We start from the raw sequence: 14,533 nt of genomic DNA on the forward strand, positions 1-14,533 counted from the left end.
TCCCTTGCCACATACATTACAATTTGCACAGGAAAAGTAAATGAGATACACGTCTTCATCATCAATGATCACTGCTGTGCCCTTGAGTAAGCCAGTTTAAAGGGAGGCTGTATGTGACTATGTAACTTGTTAGACAACCACTGTGACCACAAGTGACAATTATGGGATAATGGTGAATTTTGGATAACAGTGGCACAGTAGAGAAGAATATTCAAGTCAGTAAAATGACTCAGTGACTGTTCTACAGAAATATCTAAAGTTTGCCAACATTAGCCACCACAACTTACTGGTCATACCAGACCACTGCATCAGCAAAACCTGGAAGTGTGTTGAGCTGAGAAGGCTGCCTTCTATTGCTTATACATTTGCCATTATACATTTATTTGTAAGAGGTAAAATGTGTTATATATTTGACAAATCTCATCAACACTCAGTTTTTCAGGAAATTAAAGTTTCCATTTAATGGTGTATTTCATTTCCAAACTGTGAAAGTACAGCAGGAAAGCCACACAGAAGGCATACATGTTCAGCATGACTGACCTGTACAGTTGCATGTACAGAAACTATTCATGCAGCAATTCATGACACACAGCAAATCTTTGTATGAATCTTTATAGTGCAACTCAAATCATAGTTGCATAAAATAAATGATGTTGTACCTTCTGTATTGTCATCAAACAACACAAGAAAGCCAAGTTCCACAAACCTTTTTTTTCGTCTTTTGTATCACAATATTTGGTTCAGATTTCATCTCAGTTTGTTCTACTTTTTGCTGGGCTTCCAGTTGGGATTAAAGTGGCTGCGGAGAGATTCCCAGCACTGGTAGTAGCTCTTGTCAAGTTTCTGGCATGTTTGTAGACCCCACTTGGTCACTGCCATACTGAAGGATGACTCAAACATGAAAGCCTGAAGGAAGGGAAGACAACGCATGTAACAGATATAATCACTGGTGGCACTGATTGGATTTCCAACTTTTAATTTTGCTTCTCTAGTTGACCTTGAAGCTTTATATGTATATTTATTTTACCATGGTTCCCTCAGCCACCCTCTCAGGTTGGAGCTCAGCGGCGCTGTTCTTCTCAAAGCATTCAGCGTCCGGGCCGTGTGGGGTCATCGCGCTGTGGAGGCTTGCCCCTCCTGGCTGGAAGCCCTCCTCTTTGGCTTCATAGTGGCCTTTGATCAGACCCATGAATTCACTCATGCAGTTACCTAAAATGACAAGCAGGAGGCGCTGTAACAACACTGTAACGTGTACACTTTGCTGTATGAAAGGCAATGATTTCCACTAGATGGCCTTGTATATCTGTGGTGAAAACAGACAAAAGGTGCTGTAGCCGTACAGCGGGTGGATTGTTATCACCTGCTGTCTTGAAACTGGTTGTGTAAATGGACATGTCAGCTTCTGACTGGCTTGTATTATTTCCATGATACACTACAATGCGCTTCACTAGACAGAAGTGGACATTTCCATTCAAATAAGGATTCAATTTTAGCCACATCTCAACAACCTAGTTCTCAACATTCATTGTCTCATTCTTTGTTTAAGTCTTCTTGTCCTCCCCTGCAAAATGTGAACAAATCACTTTAGAGTTGAAGCAAGGTGTGTGTGCGTGTGTGTGTGTGTGTGTGTGTGTGTGTGTGTGTGTGTGTGTGTGTGTGTGTGTGTGTGTGTGCGTGCGTGCATGTTATCATGGTCTTACGGTGATAGTATGGTGGACGGAAGGTGCGGTCAGCCACACCCCACCGAGGGGGGAAGATGACAAAGTCAGCAATGGCCACACCTGGTCGCGTGGATTTGGCCGTCAGCACAGTAAAGATAGATGGATCCTACAGGAAGATCAATATGTGACTTGAGAATTAAGACTTCAAAGAGAAATGAATGAATTTCTTGTACATATATTGAAAAGTAGTGTAGTATTTTGGAGTGTGTCTTTAAACATGACTCTCACCGCATGGTCGAAGGCCACAGCGTTGATAACCATGAAGTTCTCCAGGTTGTATTTGTAAGGTGTGTAGTTCCCGTGCCAAGCTACCACATTGAATGGAGAGAAACCCTACATGCAGAGCACAGAACCAAACAAATAAGACGAGTCTGCCCAAGCGGTAAACACAAGAGACTTTAAATTGAGCTTTTCACAAGGAATAATGAATAATGTCTTTGTAATCTTAAATTCACAGAGAGTACTTCTTGACATGAAGAGAAAAAAACTGGTCATAATGAAAAGGGTTGATTGTGAAAGAGGGTGTGCTTCTTTCATCTCTTTCATTCCCCCTGTTCTTTGTGATAATAGGCTCCAGGTATTGTGGGGTAATTGGCTTCCCAATCAAACTTTCCCAAACTTTGAGCATTTTGATGGAGCGGCACAGTTATGGGGGGGGGGGAGGTGCAGAGATATTTCTTTATCTTGATTGTTAAAACCACAGCAATTTCATATAGTTTCTCTGTTCTGATAATGCCACTGCGAAAAAAGACATTCAACAGCAGCTCTAAAATCAATATAGTTCATTATAACTCAAACTGCCTCCTTAGTGACCTCCGTGCTCCTTGCACACATGCTCACGTACACTACCACACATGAACAGCTAGTACACACAAACAATGAAACACACATGCATACACAAACATGTGCGTGAGTAAATTCATACACATTACATAACTAATAAACACTAAGAGCAAGTCTTAACCACACAGATTTACTGTAGCTACCATACCAAAAGGCCTTCGGGAAACCCAGTGCATCTCTTGGACATTCATCTGTGGTAACTCTACTACATTTTATTAAAGTGAAGGAAAAAAAATGGAGGAGAGCAAGCACTTGCACATACATGCACACAAAACACAAACATATTGGCCCAGTCGAGCAAATAATAAGTTAATTTGAGCAATTTCAGCACTCTGCGGGGGAACAAAACAGCAGGACCAGACGGGAGCAGCAGCATCTTCCCTGAGATGACGCCCGCGTCCCCCCACCATATTTTCTTACCCCTGTAGCCTCACCCTCCTTGCTCGGGGAAGGGTGGACACCAGGAAAAGAGGGTCAGGTGCAGCCAGCAGCCTCCACCTCCGACACCCAGCACATAACAGGGCACGGATACTCAAGTAGAGGCAGCAAGAGAGATGGAAAAAATGTTTGTTTTGCTACAAAAAAAGACACTATCTTGCCCTTGTGTAGTTTATACAATGAATAATAACAGTGTGGTTTGACATGGTTTCCACAGTAACAACCCCTGCCTCTAAAAAAACCTCTCCTTCCACCTCCTCCCTGTCTCAGTAGAAAAACCTCCTTTCACACATTATGTGTTGATCCAATTATGCGCCCAACAGGACATTTGGGGAGGGGCGGATCATTCCACGAGTGAAATATGCTGAAATTAATGCTTAACTCGGAAAAAGGTTTTTCCTACAAAGCAAAGCTTCACAGGTACACAGTCTAGAACTCCAGAATGCCATAGCTAATTATGAGTGATTAAGGCTCATAAGGGAGCCGAGGCGGAAACCTGCTGAATGGATAACAGCTAACACTTGGATATTAAATCATCAGGGATGGCAATTCAATCGGCAGGAGCAGTTAATGGATCATATGCTTCACTTGGACAGTTTCCTGTTTTGTTGCGGTTCAATGGTGTTTTCTGAAGCGTATGCAAACCTAAATACGGTAATAGGGCAAGTGTGCCATATGAGTCTGTGTACATGTGAGTGTACTAACGCACAAAAACTGAAAATATCACCAAAAAAAACACCTGTTGGCAGGAGAAGAGCTTTCCTTGGTACTTGTTGATGACGGTATAACCTGTGGCCACTGTGCGATCCTCATACCAAGCAACTGGACACAGGAAATCCCTTGGGTTGGCCAGACCATTGGCTCCTGCAAAACATACATGAATGGTCATACATATGCACACATACACAAAACATTGAAATTCTACACACTAGTGCTGAGGGGCCAATGCTCCTTGCAATGGCCGCACCCATCTAGAATAAACAAAGTGTTTTTCTCTTCTATCGCTGCTTCCATACTGCTATGTAACTATTATATACCGTGACACAATGTTTTTTTTCTTCTTTTTTTACTATTTACAATGTTTATAGTATTTTCTTCATTTCTAGCTGTGCACTATTGATATGATGACAAAATGTATATTTTTTTTTTTTGTTGAAAACCAATAAAATCCTTATTTAAAAAAGACATTTTCACCTGATGTTAGCGCTAGATGAAAAGTTAATGGATCACTAAAGTTATTACAATTCATCCCAAAGAAACATAAATATCTGTGCCAAATTTCATGACAATCAATCCAATAGTTGCTGAGACATTTCGCTTAAAAATCAAAAATTTGAACCTCATGGTGGCGCTAGAGGAAAAGTCAGGAGGTCACTTAAGTCATTAGGATTCATCTTCTGGGGATCATGAATGCCTGAACAAAATGTTATTGCAATCCGTTGAATAGTTGTTGAGATATTTTGGACAACTATACAGTAGGTAATAGAAACAAACACAAAGAGGTTGTTGGCCGCTTTAAAGAAAGGATGAACATAGGAGACACATATCCACACTCAGAGACATCGCACAGACACACACCTATGGGTCCCAGGTCAGGGAGTTCAAAATGGGCTCCATACACCTCCAGTATATAGCCTCTGGTTTCTCCAAACACATCCACACTGAAGCGCATCCCTTGCTGGAAAAAACATAAGTGGTGGTGAGGGGAAATGAACAGCTGTTATGAATCACATGTGGGATGTACCAAGGCTGGGGGGAGGGGGGGCTTATGGGTTCATGGACTAATGTGTTTGGGAAAACTTGCATCCTGGTGGTCAGGCTTTCTGTAGCTCAAACCTCTTTGTACTGTTATTTATCTTTACGGTAATTTTTGAAGAAGTACCAAACCATGTCTTTCAAAATATGGTAAGTGGGGTGTGGGGGCAGACACAGTGGTACATTTCTGTGTGAAAACTGGGGAAATGAAAAACATAGACCTCACCTGGAGGACACAGATCTCGTTCGGCTCGACCATTATCTTCCCAAACTCTGTGGTGATCAAGATCTTACCCTGCTGGGGAACTAGAGCGACAAACAGAGAAAAGAAAATTTGAAGGAGAAGAAGGGCCAGGGATTGAGCTATCATTGTTCTCGTGATGAATCACAGTGAAAACCACCAACAGCCCTTTTCCTCACCAATCAGAAAGTCTCCATCTGAGTTGTTGAAGCACCTGGAATGAGAAAGAGAAAGAGAGACAGAGAGAAAAAGAGAAAGAGAAAGAGAAAGAGAAAGAGAAAGAGAAAGAGAAAGAGAAAGAGAAAGAGAAAGAGAAAGAGAGAGAGAGAGAGAGAGAGAGAGAGAGAAAGAAAGAGAGAGAGAGAGAGAGAGCTTGGAAATTATCTTTAAAGTATACCCAAATATTATAGTTATAATATAATATTAGCTATCATATAGATGTTTGATGTGTGGAAATGCATCTATTTCTTATAAGACATATTTGCACACAAATACAGACTCACCTGTCAACCATGGAGGTGTTGCAGGTATACACATGGATGCCAATGCCGTTGCGAGATTTGGCATCTCCGGCACCGCAGACAGTATGCAGACCCTGCAACATGCCAATTAGTGAACTGAGCATCTTTAATGAAAAAATAATATGGGGGGAAAAAACTCACAGCCACAAAGTCCACTTTCTTCTCTGTAGATTTGGGGATGGTGAACGGCAGCCATCGCAGCTGTGAGAGAAAACTCAGAGTCAGAATCTACTTATTCAGTTTAAACAGAGAATTTAAAGGAATTCCTTGGTGCAGACAAGCGTTATAGGAAATATTTAGAATATTAGCAGGAATTCAAACATTTTGAGCCCTTATATACCTGGTTAGGGTCTGGTTCCACCTCGTTCCAGTTCTCTGTTAGGTTTCCACAGGGCACTGCGGTAAAAGGCTTATGTTTGACAGACGGCAAGATGCGGTACAACCAGCTGAAGAAAGAAAAATAACTAATGTTAAGTCATTCCTTATGTCTAAGCTTCATTTTGGTCTTAAGTGAGCTGATTTAAATGTCAGGAATAGATGCATACCTCCTCTTATTGGCTGGCCGCGGGCAGGTGAAGGCCGAGCCAGAGAGCTGCTCAGCATAGAGGCCGTAGGGACAGACCTGAGGATTGTTCTGTAGAGAATCCAGTGTGTTAAGACAGGATGCTCATACTTGTGTTATGTGACGTGTCCGCACAGGTCTGTCTGAAGTATAATATAGTGTCTGATTATTTATTCTTTTGCAGTCACATAAGGCCAGTTAGTCAAATGATTAAAAGTGACTCAATAGATGTTAGGAAGAAAGGCAAGCTGAAGCTGACTAGGAAAGAGTCACATTTCCTAACTCCAGTGGTGTTCCAATGCAATTCACTAAGCAAAATATTTTAGCAAAATGACTAAATAAATAATGATCCCAATGCGTTTTTTGGGGATGTGTGTGTTACCTGTCCCTCAGGTAAAGATCCAGGACAGCGAGGGTCTTCAGAAGAGAACTCGTTCCCAAAACCGCTCATGTACTGCAAGCGACATTCAAGTTAAGCCAAGTTAAAGTGAAAAATAAAATAAAAAAATCACATGTAAACACCATGCAGCTTCATTGTAATGCAGGATAAATGTGTTCATGCTGGTTATAATTAAATTGGAAGGCTTGTCATTAAGGCTTGTCTTTTTGTTAATTGTTGTCACATTGATTCACATTAGATCTATGATAAAAACAACTGCAGTTATGCCAAATTTCCCCCTTGCAGTCATCCATTATTTGTGTTATTGTGTTACAGCGACAGAGTAATTATCCACAGTACTTTTTGATCAATATTTTCAATTATGATAGGATTATTACTCTTCTGCACTGACACTGATCAAAAGCAACTATGGCTAAACTATGTCTTCCCCTACAACAGAGAAACTTGGCACAATGTAAAGAAATCTTGCTGAGTCATTATTGGTCTGCAAAAAAGCACGCTCACAGGCATCTATGGGTTCCATATGTGCGCGTTCACGCGTGTTTGGTGTGTGCGTAAAAGCGTTTCTGAGTCTCCAGTTTGTTCTTCGAGAAAGAATGTTATGTAATGTTTTAATCAACTAAGAGTAGCAAGACGGGCAAAAACATCAACAACATTTGGCAAAAAGGTTAAAATCGTATGAACTGTCAGTCATAATCAGGTAATAAGTAATTTAGTCACGTTTATTCTTAAATGCTTTTGAGTGAAAACGTATGCCAATGAGCTGACACAACACTCCACTAACGCCTTAGACAGTATACTGAAATACATTATAAGAATGCTTTTGCATCGACAAACCACTGAAATAATGAATGTAGCCTTCACTGAGAGCCCATGTTGCACTGAATGGTTTGGAGGTTTGAAACTTTAACTTTTAATGGCCGTTACTAAAATACATGTATGTAAAATGTTTTTGTTTTTTAATTGACACGAGGCTTTTACACTGAAATATTATTGTTCTGTGAAGCTGTCGAGGTGTCTCAGACCACAGCTGGGCAGCTGCTGAATGCACCACTCTGATTGGTCGAAGGCAACGCCGCCCTACAGCCAGTCGGTCTGCTTCTGTTATAGTTAATGATGGCGTGATCGTAGTATTAGAAATAATGTTAAATAGAAACGCTGCCTTACCTTGAATCCAGCCATTGTGCTGTGTGTTAAAACTTTCCTGTAGCGTCCTGAAGTGTCTCAGTGGTTACAAATTAACTTGCAATTCCCTTGGACCAAAATCCACTGCAGGGCGCGTGCATGCCAGTATATAAACTACGTGGAAAAGGGGGCTGGATTCATGCTCTTTCTCAATCTGGCTTTAATTAGGCCTTGACTGGCTCTGTGACGCAACAGCAGGGTCTCATGCAAAGTTTTAAGGACGGGGTCGGATGGGCAAAATGTGCGCAAACAAGGACCAGTGTCACTGCCAAGACAAACAAGAACCAAGACTGCATTTAAAATGCAACATAAATGTTACAAATATGACCTATTTAATACAGTTCATGATGGAAAGAAAGACTGTATCTCAGGTTATGGTTTTACAGGCAACTGTAATCCTATCAGAACATTTTAGCATATTGATAAAGGGAGAAGATGCTATCATCAACTAATTATAGCTAGTAATATAAATATTATAGGCCTATGTAGGCTATACGGAAGTAAGAATAAATAAGCAGCCTATACATGATGGTGTATACAGACACAATATTAGTCTGTTATAGTGGTGACCCTGGGACTGCTTGTGCAAACAATGGTGTCATGCACATCCTCACGTCCTGCAAAACAAACATCTACACGCAAAAATCTATTAGAAGGGTTTTCAGTTTAGGCCCCCAGTCCCACATTTTTTGTAACCTACCTTTAGTAGTTTATTCTAAAAATAAGTGTTTAGACTGCAATGGAGGAAAACGTGTCAGCAGCCTGAAAAGTTGGGTGCCACCATCTCTCTGGATTTTATGCTCCACAGGTTCATCAATATGTCCTTATAACTTTGTCATGCTTAACACACGCTGACTTACTGATTTATTTAAAGTGAGTTATCATTCCTGTACAGCTGCTCAATTAATTGGCTTCTGCTAAAACCCAGCATAATACAGAGGTTAACCTCTGCATGCTGCAGCGAGCTCTTGATATGAACAACAACAGAAGGCCTCCAAAAGGCCTATACATTACTTTAGGCAAAAATGTATTCAGTTCATTTCTTGAAATAGATGGTCAAACGAGGGGTACCTAATGTCCCCCGTGCAGCATGTATCAAAAAGAATCAATTTCGCCTCTCTTAGTCTTGCTTCGCTTCCCCTCTTGTCAATTTCTTTTCTTTTTGGGAGGTGTTGGGGAAGGGTAAATGATGGCAATTCTTATAGCGAGGCGCAAATAAACTCGCCACAGCAGAAGTAACTGTTCTCAGGCGAGGCGTGCAGTCAGGCCCGGGCCCCCCGCTGGCAGCCAGTCAGGGTGCTGTGCCAAAGACGAGAAAGCCCAATGGCAGGAAAATATCACGTCCCAGTCTCCGGAAATTGATCTGCTCCTTGTATGGAGAAAGAAATTGAGTGATTTTAATTTCATCCCCGACTCTGATGATAGAATTCTAGAGTATTTGGGTCCAATCCGGATGGTGCCTGTGTGTTTTAGGAGAGGCAGGAATAGCAGGAGACGGGAGAGAGGAGACTGTTGTTGCCTACTGATAGTTATATCTATGCATGTGTAAGTGGGCCATAAATGCTTTGTTATTAGATGCCTGCTGAACTCAATGGCGTGATGGTAAATGGTACACTCACCTGGCATAGTCAAGCACAGAGAGAGAGAGATTGCTTGTTTATGCAAGCAATCTCTCTCTCTTTCTCTTTCTCTCTCAAACACGCACACTAGCATATTCTGTGTGGCATCTTTAGTCTTTCATCATAGCAAATACAAGTGCACAAACCTTCATTCCTACTTACAATGTATATGCTATTTTAACCTCTTTTTCTATACTCGGACCTTCTTTAAAGGGTAGTTTCACCTACACACACACACACACACACACACACACACACACACACACACACACACACACACACACACACACACACACACACACACACAGTATTGTTTGGTTTTATTGGCCAATGTTGTCAGATATCTGCTTTCAAGACTTCTTTTACCACCTTAATGCAATGGACATGAAAGTCATTTTGTAAGTACTGCTCAAATCTTTAAAAAATAATTGAATAAAAAATAAAACTCATTGCAATGTGTCTTTTTCAGAATCAATGTCCTAGATACTACAGACAATGAAGACCTAACTGTGGACTGTTTCCATTAGAATAGCACCACAAAAAAAAAAAAAAAACATTGTATCGGAGTGGTGGCAGAACTCTCAAACACAGAAAACCTCAGCCTTGTGAAACCTACATGGCTATATGTTTATCTGAGAAAAAGCGTTTTTTCCTAATTGTGTTATTTGGGTGAATTGATTCTTTAAAGGCCCTGCACACTTACACAGCTGTTGTCAATTATTCTGGCTAATTAGAGTTGGGTGAATCAATTGTGGGAATAATGTAAAGTCCCTAAACTCAATGCACAAGTAAGAATTATAAAGGTGTGATTTGTCCAGCCCCAATAGGTACAACAAAGCTAACAGAAGAGTCCAATGAAATGTCAATCAAGCACATATTTTGTTGCAGGGTGTGCAGGGCCTTTACGATTACCAATATTATGGTATTATATATTATCAAGTCAGCCAGCATGCACTGTGGACCTTTTCCACAGCAGACATTTTGACTTGTCATAGTAGGAGAAGCACAGCTGAAATTGATAACCTTAACAATGGCTCAATTCCATCAAGTGTCCCAGTAAGATATTTCAGTGAGTCAGCATATGCACAATACCAGGGCCTCTCCTAAGTGGAATGCAGCCATTATTAATGGTTTTGAATACACCTGTGCTTTTCCTACTATGACATGTCAACATGTCTGCTGTGAAAAAGGTCTAATGCTTTTGCAATGCCATACATATAGTATACTTTACAATATGTATCATATGGTCCAGATACATTCAGGGATTTTCAAATGATAGTCAAACCTTAAAGACAATATACTGCCAGAGTTCTAGTGGTTAAAAAAAAAGCTTTTACCAGTGCATTATACTGTGTACTTCTGATTAAATTAATCAGCCAGTTGCAAGTAGCAACAACTAATTAGTGTGTGCTTACACACTTTCCTGCTCGTTACTCTGATGAGATTATTTGTCTTGTCTTTATTCTCCTTTGAGCATGGGGAAAGCTGCTGTCACATATACTCTTTAAGACACAAAGCAAAACACCACTATACAGTATAGACTGGTGTTGAATTTACACAAAACATGAAATTGAGTCGTTTGTCAGTCTGCTGATATCACACAAAATTCATCCGTCATTGCGAACCACATCAGATTTCTTTTGATGGTAGCGATGCGCTTTGTTCTGATTGGCGACGTCTTTGTATTCTGTAGAGCTGCTACAGCGACGTAGAAATTGCTCAATATGGTCAAAAGATACAATACAAAAACTTTGTAATGAACACAGGTGGACACGGTGTGGGCTTTCACCAACTGGCCTCTCATCTTGTGTATCACTGGTAGTTAACTGCTGTATTTGGATGTCACATCTAACAAGAAATAACTTAGATTCTTGTAATTACAGCCCTGTTACACACTATTGCAGCTTAACGTTAAATGACTCCTGACATGAGACATACACACACACACACACACACACACACACACACACACACACACACACACACACACACACATTTGACAGCTCTATTTAACGCTGATTAGATTTGCAAGGACATGTAGTATACCCTCACTGTCTCTCCCTGAGTAGGTTGAGTATCTCCTGAATCCTATCTATCGTGGTAATGTTATGCAAATGGTTTAATAGGAAGATAAAAGACTGTTGCAGCGTGTGGCGCTCTCCTGGTTCACAGCCTAGTGTTTCCAGGACGATAGCTCTAACAAGGAGGGCACTATTTGGGAGTCATTAAATGATGGCCTTTCTGACATGCACCCGCTCACCACCAGCGCCACCCGCCCCGCATTGGCCATTAAAGCGCCTCACACCCACACCAAGACACACGCTACAGACGCCTTTTAGCGCCAGCTCCCAGTTTCTTACACATCACAGTGTCACAGAATAGAAAATTACACTCTCCTCCCACAGAGAAAATTGCTTTGGAATTGCTTGGTTATAAAGATGTGCTTTAAAGAGATGGGGGTGCATGCAATAAAAAGGACACACACAAACACAATTACTTAAGCACTCTAAGGACAATTCCTACAAGTTAATCAGAGGATTTACCAATTATTGATGTCAAAAGGATTTTGTTGTGTATCTGTTTGTGGCTTATGTTTGTGTAATGCATGGGTTTGCCTTTGCATTTAAGGTATTTAGTATGCATTTGTGCTGAATTATGGCAGAGCAAATACCGTACACATGAAACACAATCTCCAAATGAGTTTCTTCTTTGATACACAGCCACAGATGAGTTATAAATCAAACCAAGACATGAAAATAGCCACAAACAGTAGGGCTGATGTAAGAAAAACAATGTAATGCACCATAGCAAAGACAACAAGAAAGGTGGATTAGTGTCATGAGACAAGAGGCGTGATGGAGATGAAAGGGAGAAAATACAATGTGGAAAATAGTAGAGAGGACAGAAGAAATGAGAAAAAAGATGTAGGGTGGTAGTAAAGATAAGTAAAGATAAATGGACAAGGAAAGAAGGTCTCTAAAGCTGCAGACACACTGACCAGTCGGCAGAAAAGGCATTTGGACTGATCAGTCTCCCCGAGTTGGTCAAAAAAGTGCCTCAGAACACACCAAAGCGACGTAATACATCTCCATAACAGCAGGCGGCGCTAATCTGTATTGTCGCCCAAAAATGAAAACCGGCAGCTGATGGGACGAACGCGTCACATGGGTCTAGTTTCTCTGAAAATTCAAAGACTATATTATATATTATATTGTACTAAAATAGTTCACCAAAACATGTTTCTGAAAACATTTTAAGCAAGAAATAGGCCATGCAGTTGCTGAATCTGTCTTCATTTCAGATCGACAAAGGTCAGTTTAAAAAAATTTCGTCAGATTTTGAGAGACTCTAGTCACGTTCATTCCGCTCCCCATTTCCGGGTGGCAATATTTTTTTCCCCACTATGGCCACGCCAAGACCCGCCCTTCAATAGCATTCACACACTACTATTGGCCAGGCGTCCATGCTTACGTGTACAGGTCCTATCCCCTGACCAATCCCATAACCCTAACCTTGACCACTCAAGGTCAAATGCCTAACCCTAACCAATCGAGTTGCTTCGTAGGGCGGGTCTTGGTGTGGCCATAGTGGGATTCGTAATGTTGCTTCCAGGTGAGTACTCTACCAATCAGATGGGTCATTTGAGTCGACGGCCCCTCGGACGGACGACGGCACGGAACACACCAAACAGACTTGAGTCACTGACCTCGCCAGATTGTCCACCGGCCGATTATCGGCTTGGTGTGTCAGCGCCATTTTTACGTTAATCTTGATCGGTATAAATATGCGAGGACAGTCGATAGTAGTAGGGCGAGCTAGCTACCGGCAGGATAGAGACAGGGTAGGTGAATTTAAACAATGTCTGAATTGAAAATGCATCTTGTTGTCATGTAAGGGCCCTGTTCATGTTGCACAGACATTTTAATTGCATTTTGTGTCTGTTAAGAGGCACAAAGGCACTCTAAAACTTGCACCGACAACTGCCGTTTTAGCTAAGTGGAAGCTCGTAGACGTAGCAGCAGCTACTGTGTGTTGACCGCACCAATTTTTTTTCTATCTTTTCTATTTTTTTATGACTGTACTCGCATATTTATAGCAATCAAGATTAATGTAAAAATCGGCCGGAATTCTCCTTTAAGTCGCTAAAAGGAAGTAATATACAAATCCAATATGCAGTAACTAAATATGTGTTCAAAATTGAGTTAGGACTTGAATTGTAATCAAAATCCTCATAGAAATTTCTAATTTCTGTTAAAACAGCTTTGGTTTTTTGCAGTAAATACAAAAGCAAGCTAAAAACCAAGCCAACTGCACTCTGGTTAGTTGATATGTGGGAAAAGAAAGAAAGACAGCCAACAAGACAGCTAAAATAGATCTATGTAAAATGTTAGGAAAGCAAACCATGGCTAGCTAAAGCTAAAAGTACCTTTACTTATTTATTTTTCCTCTCGCTATCGTCTGTAGTTGAAAAGGTTTTACATTTTGATTAACCATCGTCTTGTCTTAAAAAATAAACTGTTTGTAGACTACTACTGTTTGTAGACTACATTTTCAAAGCATTTTTTAGATAATTTTTAGGTTTATGGTAATGATATATTTTTTTTAATTAAGGTAGGCTACTACAACCTTAGTGCTGGCCAGCTTTAAAACTAATAAGCATGTTTTCTCAACTTTATTGTTCTGTGCCTTTGTAGGACACAAAGTTGTTGTGAAATTGTTTATAAATGTCAATAATGCAAGTGCATTTATGAGAGAAGGAGCAGTATTAGTTGGAAATGGTGATGTTAAGCTATGGTCACTGCAGCAATATGGTATTCACACCATGCAGGCATCCTAAAACCAAGCAATTCCAGTTGTCAGTTCAAAGTGAGTTGTGAATAGATATGCATTATTCTATATATTTGTATCCACCTCTGCAACCTGTTACCCTCTAGATGAGCTACGTGGTGGCATGCTGTAGTTAACATAAAACACCCTATGAGCAGATAATGAGGCGTACTGAGCCACAACAAATTTCCAGCTATAAGATTGTGTGTCACACTGTCTCTGGACCCGACCCAGCAACACATCAGACACCTCATCACGAATAGAATTAGCTCCCTGGATAGAACCGAAATGACAGTGGCTGGATGTTTGGCAGGAAGCATAATGGCGCTGGGCTGCTGGTGGTGTTTTCCTTGTAGGGGAACCAAAGGGCAGGAATGTGTATCAGTCCAGACACTTAGTGTGGTGCCAGTTATACCATTCA

General features: G+C 40.8%; 1 protein-coding gene across 1 annotated transcript; it reads right to left on the minus strand.

Moving 5' to 3' along the window:
* Window positions 1–440: 440 nt before the first annotated feature.
* On the minus strand, window positions 441–7,745 carry hgd (homogentisate 1,2-dioxygenase). The gene is made up of 14 exons (XM_028569771.1): window positions 7,649–7,745; window positions 6,464–6,535; window positions 6,065–6,153; window positions 5,860–5,965; window positions 5,661–5,720; window positions 5,502–5,593; window positions 5,178–5,212; window positions 4,984–5,063; window positions 4,581–4,680; window positions 3,742–3,866; window positions 1,950–2,054; window positions 1,701–1,827; window positions 1,028–1,209; window positions 441–906 (listed from the first exon to the last, which is right to left on the minus strand). Exons 1-14 carry the CDS (start codon window positions 7,661–7,663, stop codon window positions 763–765), a joined length of 1,332 nt encoding a protein of 443 aa, XP_028425572.1. The 5' UTR covers window positions 7,664–7,745; the 3' UTR covers window positions 441–762.
* Window positions 7,746–14,533: the final 6,788 nt, after the last annotated feature.

The sequence above is a fragment of the Perca flavescens genome, chromosome 22, assembly GCF_004354835.1.
Source record: "Perca flavescens isolate YP-PL-M2 chromosome 22, PFLA_1.0, whole genome shotgun sequence".
Lineage (NCBI taxonomy): Eukaryota > Metazoa > Chordata > Actinopteri > Perciformes > Percidae > Perca > Perca flavescens.